The sequence below is a fragment of the Hyla sarda genome, unplaced genomic scaffold, assembly GCF_029499605.1.
Source record: "Hyla sarda isolate aHylSar1 unplaced genomic scaffold, aHylSar1.hap1 scaffold_578, whole genome shotgun sequence".
Taxonomy (NCBI): domain Eukaryota; kingdom Metazoa; phylum Chordata; class Amphibia; order Anura; family Hylidae; genus Hyla; species Hyla sarda.
The window spans coordinates 131,897-145,903 of record NW_026610590.1 but is presented as its reverse complement, the minus strand read 5'-3'; the positions used below and the strand labels follow the sequence as shown (position 1 = coordinate 145,903).

The following is a 14,007-nucleotide window of genomic DNA, read 5'->3' as shown; positions in this document are numbered from 1 at the left end:
AACCATACTAACTACTACTACTAGGTTTGCTATGGGGATTTGCTTCTAAACTGGGCGGTTCCAGGTGTCATCAGAGAGCACTTAGACAGAAAAGAACAACTCAACTTCAGAAGCTCACAAGTACTGAAAGGATGAAGATTTTTTTTAATAGAAGTAATTTACAAATATGTTTAACTGGCTCCAGAAAGTTGATATATATAAAAAAAAGTTTTTCCCTGGATAACCCCTTTAAATGGCTTGACTATTGCACCAGGTGGGCCACATGAACAATCCAGCCATCAATTGTTAGACGCACAATGTTCAGCTGATGATTAATAGTATTTTGGACCAGATAAAACTAAGCAATCGGCCAATAAATAAGTGTTTGCTTGTTTGTCAGGTGATCACTGTCCCGTTCAGACAATCATTCCATGTTATCAGGCCCATATAAAAGACTACAGTCACATTTGCCATTTTTGTGGCTGTTTATAGTTTGTCCTTATTATCCACTTCTGTCTCAGCTGGAAAGGGGGCGCTCCCTAGTGTGGTATCTCCAGGATAAAAGGGGCAAAAAATAAAAGGACCTCACCACACCTATAGTGTCGTACTGACCTTTTGCAGTTGTGCAATTAAGTAGGCACAACTCTACCGTGCGTTTTGGGGCTGTAATGGATGTTACACAGTCTGCTGCTCAACACCCTCCTTCCATTTCCCTATGTACTACCCAGTATATATAATATATACTGGGTAGTACATAGTACTAAAAACGATGCATATATATGAAAAATGATAATCTATAAAAAAATCATTCAATATAAGGATAGGTCCTGTGTACATGCTGGTGTATTGATGTTTTTTTTTTTTGGAATTACAACACCATTCACTCGCACAATAGACCCTCTGTTCTTTTGCTAACCTCTGCCCAGTATTCTGACTCATATAAAACCTGCCACGATAACTGCACGTGACTTCAGCCCTACACCTACCACCATATAACAACCGGCCTCCACCCAGACAGGGCTCCAGCTCTAGAATTGAGATAACAATTTTCTACATTTATGGTGTAACCACATGGGAGTGCATCCGAATTTGATGCTGCGGATGCGCTGCCAGCACACACACAGAGCTACGGCGGCAGCAGGGAGATTGCTCTGCTGTAACTGTGTGTCCGCTTGGATCTGTGGAATTCCTGCCGGCAGGCACGAGCTGACACACAGAGCTACAGCAGCAGCAGGGAGATTGCTCTGCTGTAACTGTGTGTCCGCTTGTATCTGTGGAATTCCTGCCGGCAGGCACGAGCTGACACACAGAGCTACAGCAGCAGCAGGGAGATTGCTCTGCTGTAACTGTGTGTCCGCTTGTATCTGTGGAATTCCTGCCGGCAGGCACGAGCTGACACACAGAGCTACGGCGGCAGCAGGGAGATTGCTCTGCAGTAACTGTGTGTGCCAACAGCGCATCTGCAGCATCAAGTACGCTGCAGATGCGCTCCCACGTGAATACACCCTTAGATGGAGACTTTTCACCGACACATGATGCTGCCAAAATTGACACCAATTGATGGTTTTACCATAAATCAAAGTTTGGCATGTAATATTCTGTGCACCAGGAACACAGGAAGATTGTCATGTGATATTCTGTGCATCGGGGACACAGGGAGGTTGCAGCTCACACAATACACTTGGTCAATTTTATTTTAAGTGAATACCAAAAGAAATGAAATCCCAAAAAGAAAAACCTCGGCCTCTCCGGATCTAACCAAATCTTAGTGGTAGCAGGTAGAGTGCCACATCAGGAGCCAAATACAGGTGATTAATGCAGTCCATATAGGAGTAATGTTCTCTCACAGGCTCAGATCTGTAAATGTTACAGACTCTCTACCAGGCGGATAGTAAAACTCTCCCCAGCGCTGGATGATTAAGAGACAACAGAGATGGGTTTGTGCTCCTCTTAGGGATTAAAGTTGTGGTTTCTGTTTCATTTGATGCAGAGAAAAGAATAAACAACAAACAAAACAAAAAACTGAAATAAGACATTTAATTTCAGGAGAAAAAAAAAATATCAAAATTTATTTATAAAAAAATACATTGGGATCAGTTGATGCTGAGAAATGCGACAATAAATACATAAAAAGAAAAGCTCCATCTATGTGGGTGCGATATGGCACAGACCAGATTGGAACGCCCGGACCCTGTTCCGGGGAGACGTCTGCCGCGCAGAGATTTCTGAGGACACGTCTTTACAGACAGGTTAGACATCACAGAGCAGATTAGGCAGCGCAGGATTATTTTTTGCCATCTCTGACCGCAGCATCAGGGGGAATTCCCCCCCCTCACCGTGCAACAACCTTCAATCATCCAACCTAAACCTGGAACACCAGTCGCCATTCTGGAATGTCATGTGTCACCGGAAGCTGGTGGCGAGACGTCCATCACTCCGCAGTTATACTGTACACGTATTCGGTCTCAAACAGCCACTGTTTTACGAGCTGCACACATGCACTCTAAAGCAACGGTTAAGCAAGGCACAAGATGGCCGTGACCGCTCCGCCATGCCATCATTTCTGGACCACAGAATCTACAACAATAGTAACCTGCGCACTATGTGAACACTGGGCTCGCTGTAGAGCTACCACAATATTATTGAAGGAGGAGGATGATGGCGGCTGCCAATGTCACAGGGTACAGACGAGAATGATTATGGGGGAGTATTCCCGGAGTTAAGACATTAGGTTGAGCTCTGGTCCTTCCGCTTGAACAGGAATGTAGCTATAATTTATAGGATCTGGTCAGGTGACCGCCGACAGTTAATACCAGAATATTTCTATTCAGTAACTCAGTAATAAAAACGCCAGAATATCCAGCACAAGAGATTCAGACCGGACCGGGCTGAGACCTGGGAGCATCCACACGGCCGGAACCTTCTTAGTGTTAGAGATGGAACTGAACTGGGAAATACGCAACGCAGGACATCCTCATACCCAAGGGACTGTATAGTGTTTGTGGTAAGGAGAAGACACAGATTCCTTTTGTTGGGGGGGGGGGGGGGGGGGGTTGCCGGGTTGGCCACATATTTTTACATTTTGTCGATGTGTCCCCCATTCTGAAGGTATAGGTGGGCTTATCAGGACTGGGGGTGATTAACTTGCTTCCCTCACTTCCTTCTGATGTAATCGATCTGGTGAGATTCTTTGTCTATGTCATAAGAGGAGCATGTACTGCAGGGATATGTTATCCACCCCTGCCCAAATAAGCCCACCCATACCTCCCAGTGCATCAGAACTTTGTACACCCATGTGACGGATTAAAAAATCTGTCAGATGGAAATAAAACACCCCATAACTCTGGAACAAGGGGGGGGGGGGGGGGGAGAGAAAACATATCAATTAATTGTAAAAAGGAATCTTTACATACCAGTACATAGTGATTTTAGAAATAACCACTGATCCTCTATAAAGCCTAACATCATCACAAACACTGAAGTCTCTTCCATATGGGAATATTTCTTCAGAGCATCCAGTAAAACAGACAGAACCGGCTACAGTCACCCATCTAACAACCGTATACCGGAGCACAGTCATAATACGGGATCTTCTGTGTCCTACACCATCCCAGGCGCTATACATGCTCTGAAGAGGACTAATCCCACATGTGGGAGGGGTCATAATATAGGATGTAATACACTAAGGTATATATAGAGTGAGGCACCGCCCACATGGCACTTTCTGACCCGACACAGCTCCGATCTACATCCAGCTGATGGCTCCACAGCCCTGACAGACAACAGAGCTAGAAGACCTAAAAATTATTATTATTTTTTTTTAAAGGGGGGGGGGGGGGGGGGTAAAGAGTGAAATTTGGCCAACAGTAACTGCAGTTTGGTTTATCAATAAGCATCAAACACAAAGTGGAAGCATGGCGAAAGGCCAGATCCTTGGGTAAAACACTCGATCCCAATAGAACTGTCCAGTCTCCCTCCATTATTCACAGTTTCCTTTATACTTCATACACAATTCCTGGTGACGCTGCAGAATGAGCGTCGTCTCAGCTCTAGAAGGCAACTAAGGGCAACAAGAGGCGAAAACAATGGACATAAGGCAGATTTCCGTATTAAAGCAGAGAAGTGTCAGAAGGAAGACATAAGATTACACAAGGCTAGCTCGGTCTCAATTGAATAAAATAAGGATCTAATACTGAAGACTCTCTAGTAATCAATGCCTTGGTCACTGTACTGGCCGTGGTAATCTCTGGGGTAGTCGTCAGGATACTCCCCTGGGTACTCGTCCGGGTACTCAGCCTGGTAGTCGCTGTCGCTGATTTCTGAGCCATTGGTCCCAGTCCCTTGGCTGCCGTTGTGTATAATGGGTTCTGTGGGGGCTGCGCAGTATTTGGGGTCATACACCTGCCGCCCGAGGCCATACACACTCATCCCTTTCTGAGATGCCACTTTATTGGTTCCCATTTGTAATGAAATGGTGGAGTTGTCCAATGGCTGAAGAATTACTTTCTGGTCATAGATGTCTCTTCTTGTTCCTGGTGCGGGCATGCCGGCCTGAGAAACGACAAGTCTGGTTACTAGAGGCCCTGACAGGGCGCAGCTGGTGACTACATTCATTTCTCTACAGGTGTGTGTGGTCATTTTATGTACCCCCCCCCCTATCCAAGAGCTCTGAGCCCTACAGAGGATCACTGACCTGACTGGCTCCCTTGTTTGTCCCCATCTGTAAGCTGATGGTCGTCTGGTCGAATGGTTTGTCCGTCTGCATCTTCGGGTCGTACAGATGTCTCCTGGTACCGTAGGCCGTCATACCCGCTTGACTGGCACATTTATTGGTTCCCATCTGGAAGAAAAACCATTAAAGACTAATCAGAAACAATATCTACATCCAGATCAGACACTAAAAGTTCTAACAAATGCCACATCCTGGAGGCTACAAGACCTAGAACAATCATGAAATCTGCACTGAGGAGCCTCGGATGTAGAGGACAATGCAAGGCAGACAACATGAAGGATAAGGCCATTGAGACGGCAGGATTACCACGAAAATGTTCAGAGAGAACAGATACCTGGCCCCACAATATACTTTAGGTTCATGAAATGCGTTCTAGGAATTACTTAAATGGGCACTGTCAGATTCAAGAGCTCTTTGTATGTTGCACATCTTGGCAAAACATTAACCTTTCTAATATACTTCATTAAATTTATCTCCTTTTAAAGAAATCATGGCTTATAAAAAAAAAATGCCACTATGGGTCCCCATACATTTCAGAACACAATCCTGTCCGGCTGCAGCATCATCTTTGTCCCAACTGAAGCACAGGCATAGACAAAGTCCAGGAAGTGAGGGCAGGACTACCACTCCTCTGTGCTCACTCCTGTCCTATCAGACTGCAGCATGAAAAGGGGGAGAGGGGTTACAGAGCAGCCTGCAGTGATTGGATAAAGAGACCCAGCACAGCAGTCTCAGGGAGTAAGATAAGTCATGCAGAATGAGGACATGTAATGGATATCTGACCCCTTACCTTCTGTGCACAGCAAACTGCAGCTGCCCCATTCATCCAGTATCTGGGATTTATTGGGCAATATAGATGGTTCTTATCTGACGACACATTCTAGGTTTCTATGTATCGGGTGACTAAGCGCAGCACTAGATGGGAGCTCCAGCCACGTCACCTTCAGGACTAATCAGGGCCAGTGCTGCGCCATTGCTATATACTATGCAAACACCAATCCTGTGAGGACAGGACAGACCCCCACCGAAAACCACCATGTGAGGACAGACAGCACCCACTGTGGTCCCACCTGTAGACCGATGACGCTCTGCCCGGCCTTCATCTTCTCGTCATCAAACTGTCTCCTCTGCTTCTCTGCGTACTTCACCCCGATGTCCACCACAGTGTGAAAGCCTTTGGTTTTGGCCTAAAAAAGATAAAGAGAATAAGACGATTAGTATAAGCAAAGAAGGTATAGAAGACGGCACTCACCAACTAGAGAGTAGCTTAATTCGGTCAGAAGAAGCATTACAGGCACAGGTATGGCAAACTAAGGTGGAGACAACCGGAACAGACCGTTTTGTGCACATAAGTTACGTCATACGCACTAAAAGGTCTGTTCAGTTTGCCTACGCCTCATTTTGCCTTACCCGCCTGTGCCTGTAATGCTTCTTTTGACCAAATAAAGCTACTCCCTGGTTGGTGAGTGCCATCTTCTATACTTTCTTTGATTATACTCCTGCTTGCTGTGTTTGGACTGTGCACCACCGCTTCCAGTTTTTACGGGTCATTCAGTTCTCTGTGCCCCCTACTGAACGATTTAGTTTCTAGGGCCGGACCTGCTTTTCTTCCTTGTATAGAATATACAGTCACAACTTAGTTTGTGTGCAACAGGATGGCTCCTTCTAGATTCAATCTTGAGGTTCTGCAGCGGATGAGACAACAATACATACCACAGCCTCTGCAAAACCTCCTAATACACACCCCAGCAGCGCCTCTATGATACACCATACCTCCTAGTTCACCGCAGTTGATTGGTTAGCCCTATACCATAATAAATAGACTCACCAGCCCGGCGAGGGACACCAGCGAGATCTGGACCTGGGTCATGTTTCCATTCTCAAACAGATCGTTGGCTTCAAAGATGTCGTGCGGCTTCATCCCGTAATCCTGCATGGCCTTAATGAAGTTCCCGATGTTCTCCAGCTGCAGAAGTGCACAACATCACCCACATTTATATGGTAATACCCGACATCACCCACATTTATACGGTAATACGAGACATGAGCTTGACCGTACCTTGTGCCAGTTTATTTTGGCTTCATTGATTTTCCTCACTGATCCCGGCTGTAGCTTATTGATGAGGCTGGAGGAGGAAAGAGGCAAAGATCAGACACTTCGCCCAAGAACCATTGCACTCCAGAACCACCACCCACTGTTCCAGAACCATTGTGCCCCAGAACCACCACACACTGCACTCTATCCCAAAACCAGAGATGCCTGCTAACACCCCCCACCCCAACCACTGTGGTCCATCCTCCCAACTCCCACAAAGCCCTGAAGCACATTGGTCACTCCATAACCACTACAGAGTTACAAGACACTTACTGGCAGAGAATGACACCATCTCGAAGTCCGAGCTGGAAGTTTTCCCCGATCCTCATGCTGGTGACCTCCTCGATCCAAAGACGCAGCTCCTCCTCCACCTGGGGGTCATATTTCTGGGCGATCTGAAAGAGAAAAGGTTGAAAGTTTGTTAACAACCAGATCCATCGTATACCTTGTGCCATTACTACAGGAGGAGGATCTACAACAACAGACGTCACACCTAATATGCTCCCCTCAAGGACCGGACAATCAATAAATATATATTTTATATATAAAACTCAACAGTCTGTGTGGATATCCACTGAAACAACTCACGTTTGTCTCTGCACACCTTATTAAATCTTTGAATAGAGATCGGAAGCTTTTAAAGTAATGAAACCAATAACAATTCTGCTGAGGCTGCACAGTCAGTCACATGGCTACAATTGATCAGTCAGGGGGCGGTCAGTGAGACAGAGGACTAACTGACTCGGCACATGACAGAGTGTACGGCAGCTGAGGATGTAAGACGGCGTCAATCTAACTTGCATGGCATTCACTGCAGGAGGCAATACATATACGATGCACTAAACTGAGGAGGACATCAGCAGCTTAATATTCCTCTCTCCATCTACTACTGAGGACATATTAATCTTACCCTTGTACCCCTAGGTTCCTGACCGACCATCCATATGACCTGCCGCCTTACATTGTTACTCATATCAACAACATACTCTGCAGTTTGTACAATCATTCAGCCCGATTCTTATAGAGCTCACAACCTAATGTCCACTATGTCAGGTGCACACTGGAGCCAATTAACTGATCCGTAAAGACACCATAAAAACAAATTCAATCAAAGGAATCAAGCGTAGGGAGAGTTTGTTAATGACCGATCATTTTATCCAACAATGATAGACCATCATCTGGAAAGAAGTCGGCCATGTTCTCAGAAAAATGGTTCATCCTTATCCAGGTGTCAAACATCATACAGTACGTACAATTCAGACAGTAGCTGCTCAGCCATCAGCCTTTTTATATCTAATGTGAACGGCACCTTCAAAGTGCGAGACTAAATCGGAGACCTGAAGGACCCCAGAAAATTTGTGCAGTGATCCAGAGCCACCACAGCTGTACGTGATCTACGATAATCACAGACTTCAGCACCAAATCCATCATCTTCAGTGGCCCAGAAATAAAAATGTAAATACAGGAAGAAGCTGCAAAAAGGGATTGTGGGTAGGGACTAATCAGTGTCCGGCTAATAGAGTAGTAAAGGGTTAACCATCAGCTGTGAAGGTTCACGCGGTGGCACTGTCACAGTCTCATTGATCGCTTCCCTCTAAATCTTTGCATGAAGTAACCAGAATGAGAACTTTCGCATGAGCTCAGTAAAGAAAAATCTGCTTCAAATTTCCGCGCCAGTGTTGGCCACGTGCCAGAAATTATAAACTTCCTGCACGGTTGTATGTCTGGGAACATTGCCATATAAGGCTGCGTCACCGTATGAGAGCGCCATCCACGTACTGGGGCCAGAGTCTGCACAGGTCATAAAGGGCCTAACAGGTCACCAGTAATCCACTGTTCCAACGTCTTGTGCCCCTCACTGATATGTAATTTCTACACATGGGTCCTACATTGAGGAGCAGTGCCCTATATGGGTTCTCACTAGTGATGAGCGAATTGAAGTTGACGAACCCGAATTAGTTACGACTGTGTGTGTGAATAGCTCATACCACAGCGTTACACTGCAACTGCTAGTCACATCAGCATTAGGGAAAGGCAGGAGTGCAGAGTGCTGTGCTGTTACTCTGAGAAGGATCATTGATTGCTAAACCTCCTATTCACGTTATAGAGCATTGCAGCAGAGAGGGGCAGATAGCTGTCAGCTGCCTCATACACATCTCCAAGCTGCCTCAACTTTATCCACCATCTCATCTCCTCATTTTTCAGCTCTATTGAGTTTTTTTTTTTGCTCCACAAATCTTCTGCTGCTCAGAATTGTGTGACAGAGTGCAATTTAGGGTTTAATCCCTGGATTTTTTAGTTTTTTTGTGGTGCTGCACTTTTGGGTCCTGCTGCTGTTCAGAAATATGTGATTGTTCAGTGGACTGTAGTGCATTTACACCATTTTGTACCTGTTAATCTGTCAAGGGGCTACATACTGTGCAAGTCCAAACAATACTAATCACCGGCTGTTTTTTTTTTTTTTTTTGAGTTTTTTCTGCGTATTGTTGCGCATATTACTGCCCTCATTAGTGCATACCGCATAGGTACATCCAAGTATTGTACCACTTAGTACCTATTAAGCTGTCAAGGTGCTCCATACCGTCAAAGTCCAAACAATAGTATACACCCGCTGGTGTTTTACAAAAATACAGAGTTTTTTCTGCGTATAGTTGGCATATTACTGCCCTCATCAGTGCATACCGCATACGTACATCCAAGTAATGTACCATCTTGTACCTGTTAATCTGTAAAGGGCCTACATTCTGTGAAAGGACAGCCGTAAGTAATCACCTGCTGCTGCTCTAGACAAATACTGTTTAAAGAGTAGTGTAGCGTATTGTAATACCCTCATAAACGCACTAAGTATGTCAGGCAGAGAAGTGCCAGGACGTACACAGAGGAGTGGCAGAGGCCTAAATACTTCAGGCAGAGTTGGCAGCAGACCTGGGGCGAGTGACAGCAGGAGTCACAGCGAGAGGCCTGAGCTCCAATTATCAGCCAGCGGTCGTGTCTCCACCAGCAACCCATCTGCCGTCGTCGATTGGTTAACACGCTCATCCACATCATCACAAGTGACATCTGACACCCCCAGTCAACAGTCGGTGGGTTCCTCACACACAACCCTCAGTTGGCATGGCCCGGGAGCAGTCCCTGTCCTCCCATTGACTTTGTCCTATGCTGTTCCCTCTCCTAGAGAAGTATCTTATGCTGTGGGTTCAGCTCCACTATTTACTGAGGACGATCTAATGGAGGACAGTCAGCAGCTACTGGACAGTCAAGAAGGGGAGGAGACATGCGCTGCTTGCTCCGCTAGGCGGCCAAGTAGTGATGCGGAGAGTGATGTGGGAGGCGGTGTTGCAAGTGTTCAGGGTCCTGAAGCAGACACTGTTGGGGAACCTGAGGAGGACATCAGTGACATGCACACCTGTTGATGATGATGAAGCCGATCGCAATTGGGAGCCGGGTGCAGAAGGGGCTTCATCATCATCATCATCAGGAGAAGAGAGTTGCAGGTTGCCCTTGAGGCAGCAAGGCGGTAGCACAGTTGGCAGTTAGCTTGGTGGCAGGAGTGGAAATTCAGGAGCCAAACATACCTGGGGGAGACCACCTGCTTCGCGGCAGCCTACCTTTCCGGGAGGTAGTGGAACAGGGGTTCCTGGAGACGGCACCAGTAGCAGTCAATTAGTGCGGACTGCAGGTGGGAAAATAAGCTACTCGGCGGGGTGGAAGATTTTCATAAGGCATCCGGAGGAGGTTCACGTAGCCACATGCAAGATCTGCCATAAAGCGGCCTGGGAGAACCGTGGCTCCGATGTAGTGGTCCAGCCTGCTGCATCACCCAGTGGCCATCCGCTCCCTCCTTCATCCAGCCAAGGCTCCACCACCTCAGCCGAAGGGAGCCGTGTGTCAAACCCTCCTTCTGTCGCTCCTGCTTCTCCCGCTTTTAGTCAGCCATTCCGCCAACAATCCATCGGCGAAGCCATGTCCAAGAGACAACAGTATGCGCCCACTCATCCAACGGCGCATAGGTTGAATGTGCTCCTGTCCAAATTGCTGGTATTGCAGTCACTCCCTTTTCAAGTGGTGGACTCTGCACCTTTCAGAGAATTGATGGCTTGTGCCGAGCCGAGGTGGAGAGTCCCAAGCCGTCATTTCTTTGCAAAGAAGGCAGTACCAGCCCTGCATAAGTTTGTGGGCCAGTCCTTGAGATTGTCGGTGTGTTCAAAAGTGCACGGCAGCGTCGATGTGTGGAGCTGTAACTATGGGCAGGGACAATACTTGTTTTTTACGGCCCACTGGGTAAATGTGGTTCCTGCACAGCCACAACAGCAACTTGGACAGGTCACACTGCATCCTCCTCCACGCTCTTGCTCCCAGGCAGTTGGTCCTGTTACAGTATGCAACACCGCCTCCTCATCCTCCACCGTGTCCTCGGCCTCCACTGCACGTACAAATCTTGGTGGCCCTTCATCGTACCATATGTGTAGGGCACGGAGGTGTCAAGCTGTTCTTCACATGGTTTGCATTGGCGAACGGAGTCACACAGGAGAGGAACTGCTAAAGTTCATTCGTAAAGAAATCCGAGTATGGCTTACTCCACAAAATCTGGAAATGGGAACCATGGTGATCGACAATGGGAAGAACATCGTGTCCGTGCTGCGACAAGGAAGTGTGAAACATGCGCCCTGCATGGCACACGTGTTGAATCTGGTTGTCAAGCACTTCCTCAAGTCTTCACCCCATTTGCAAAACATCCTGAAAATGGCAAGGAAACTGTGCATGCACTTCAGCCACTCTTACACCGCCAAGCACACCTTCCTTGAGCTGCAGCGTCAGAACGGTATCCCACAACATAGTCTTATTTGCGACGTTGCCACATGTTGGAATTCCACCCTCCATATGTTGGAAAGACTATACAAAGAAAATCCATCACCGATTTCTTGATGATCCAAGCAGATAGAAGTACTCCCCTGTGTAAGGCTGGGTTCACACCACGATTTCTTAAATACGGTTCCCGTATACGGTTTGGAGGAGGGGGCGGGGCTTAATTGCGGCGCCCGCACTCAGCCGTATTCGGGAACCGTATTTAATACAAGTCTATGAGCCGACCGGAGTGAACCGCAGCCTCCGGTCGGCTTCGTTTTCGGCCGTATGCGGTTTCCCGACCGCAGGCAAAAACGTGGTCGACCACGTTTTTGCCTGCGGTCGGGAAACCGCATACGGCTGAAAACGAAGTCGACCGGAGGCTGCGGTTCACTCCGGTCGGCTCATAGACTTGTATTAAATACGGTTCCCGAATACGGCTGAGTGCGGGCGCCGCAATTAAGCCCCGCCCCCCTCCTCCAAACCGTATACGAGAACCGTATTTAAGAAATCGTGGTGTGAACCCAGCCTAACTTCAATGTGAACCGGTGGCAGCTCATACGTGACACCTGCCGTTTGCAGAGGCCCTTTGAGGAAGCCACATTATTTGTAAGTTGCTTGGATTACGCCATGAACTACGTAATTCCACTCCTACATTTCCTACAACAAATGATTGAAACCATGGCTGGTCACGGCAATGGAGACGCTGCGCCTACATCTCAAGGCTACATGAGCCCTGTGGGGGCTGAACTGGAGGAGGAGGATGATGAGGGGCAGAGCGGAGCACAGTTTAGTTTGGATGAGATGGCCAGTGTTTCTAGTCATCGGACTGGAGAGGAGAAGCAGGAGCAGCCAGAGGACTCGGAGGGTTGAGTAAGGCGAGACACAGGACCCAGACACACCGTGGCAGTATGCAGTGGAGATGGAGGCAGGTAGTCCCTCCAAGTCACTGGCGCAAATGGCACGATGCATGCTCAGTTGCTTGCGTAGTGACCCCCGAATTGTCAAAATTCGTCAGCGGGATGACTTCTGGATCTCCACCTTATTAGACCCTCGCTACCGTCCCAGAATGGGGGCCTTTTTTACACCCACTGAGAGGGAGGACAAACTGACCTACTACAGAGAGATTCTATGTAGTCAGTTGGCCGATGCCTATCAGCCACATGGTCCATCCACTCGCAGGTCTGACTCGGGGGGCCCTCTGCGCTCACCTTCCACTGCCATGGCTGCTGGGGAGGGGAGGGGTGGCAGGAGCAGTACCAGCTCAATCAGCAGCAGCCTGAGTCTACAGTCGCTGGTGAGTAGCTTTCTTCACCCGCATAGTGAATCAACTCATCAGCAGCAGGTAGACATGGAGCAGGACCTGAACCAGCAGGTGGTGGCATACCTTGACATGACCATGCCAACAACCATTGAAGATCCGCTGGACTTCTGGACAGCCAAACTTGATTTATGGCCGCAACTAGCAGAGTTTGCCCTGGAAAAGCTGTCCTGCCCGGCCAGTAGTGTGCCATCAGAGCGGGTGTTTAGTACGGCCGGGGCCATAGTCACCCCAAGGAGAACTCGTCTGTCCACTAAAAATGTGGAGAGACTGACGTTTGTCAAGATAAATAAGGGATGGATCAGCCAGGATTTCCAGCCACCAATGCCAGATGCCTCAGAGTAGGTTGACCATGCTGCTACACCAACACTTCCCAATTATGGTTATGAAACCCTCTTGGGTTATCAATTAGGGTTATGAAACCCTCTTTGGTACTGCGATTGCCTGCTCCCGGATCATCCTGTGTCTTTCAGGAACTACTTGCCTCACTGATGCTTCTGGCCTTTTGCCTTTAATTTTTGGATGTTTAGTAGTAGCTAAATACATGCTTAATGCAAATGTCAACATTGACCTTTAAATGTAAGGGGTTATGAAACCCTCTTGGGTACTGCAATTGCCTGCTCCTGACTCATCCTGTGTCTTTCAGGAACTACTTGCCTCACTGACACTTCTGGCTTTGGGCCTTTAATTTTTGGAAGTTTAGCAGTAGCTAATACATGCTTAATGCAAATTTCAAGAATGATCTTTAAATTCTTGGCGCTCTGACAGGGCTTTCTCCTACCCCGCCGGGGCCGATACAAGGACCTCACTAAACCATTCAATCGGTAGTAGAGACATGCGGTGTGTACAAAGGGCAGGGACTTAATGAACCCGAGCTTATGACCCGCACTTAGTTGTGATTCTTCTTTCCTGGCAAATAATTGCAATCCCTGATCCCTATCGCGAACGGGGTTCAGCGGGTTACCCGTACCTGTCGGTGAAAGACACACGCTGGTCCATTCAGTGTAGCGCGCGTGCAGCCCGGACATTGAGGGC

The 14,007-nt window shown here is 47.6% G+C and overlaps 1 protein-coding gene across 4 annotated transcripts in view; it reads right to left on the bottom strand.

The window, feature by feature from the left end:
* Positions 1 to 3,022: 3,022 nt before the first annotated feature.
* The window catches only part of CNN3 (calponin 3), a 136,437-nt gene continuing 125,452 nt past the window's right edge, over positions 3,023 to 14,007 (bottom strand). For 3 of the 4 annotated variants that reach the window (XM_056554138.1, XM_056554136.1, XM_056554137.1), the window contains exons 2-7: positions 7,080 to 7,201; positions 6,771 to 6,837; positions 6,540 to 6,677; positions 5,782 to 5,898; positions 4,673 to 4,819; positions 3,023 to 4,530 (exon numbers count right to left, since the gene is read on the bottom strand). In XM_056554138.1, coding sequence (XP_056410113.1) covers positions 4,183 to 4,530; positions 4,673 to 4,819; positions 5,782 to 5,898; positions 6,540 to 6,677; positions 6,771 to 6,837; positions 7,080 to 7,135 — 873 coding nt within the window. In that variant the 5' untranslated portion in view covers positions 7,136 to 7,201 and the 3' untranslated portion in view covers positions 3,023 to 4,182. Of the gene's footprint in view, positions 4,531 to 4,672; positions 4,820 to 5,781; positions 5,899 to 6,539; positions 6,678 to 6,770; positions 6,838 to 7,079; positions 7,202 to 7,394; positions 7,531 to 14,007 lie in introns of those variants that run through there. The other variant, XM_056554139.1, reaches the window with a different exon arrangement.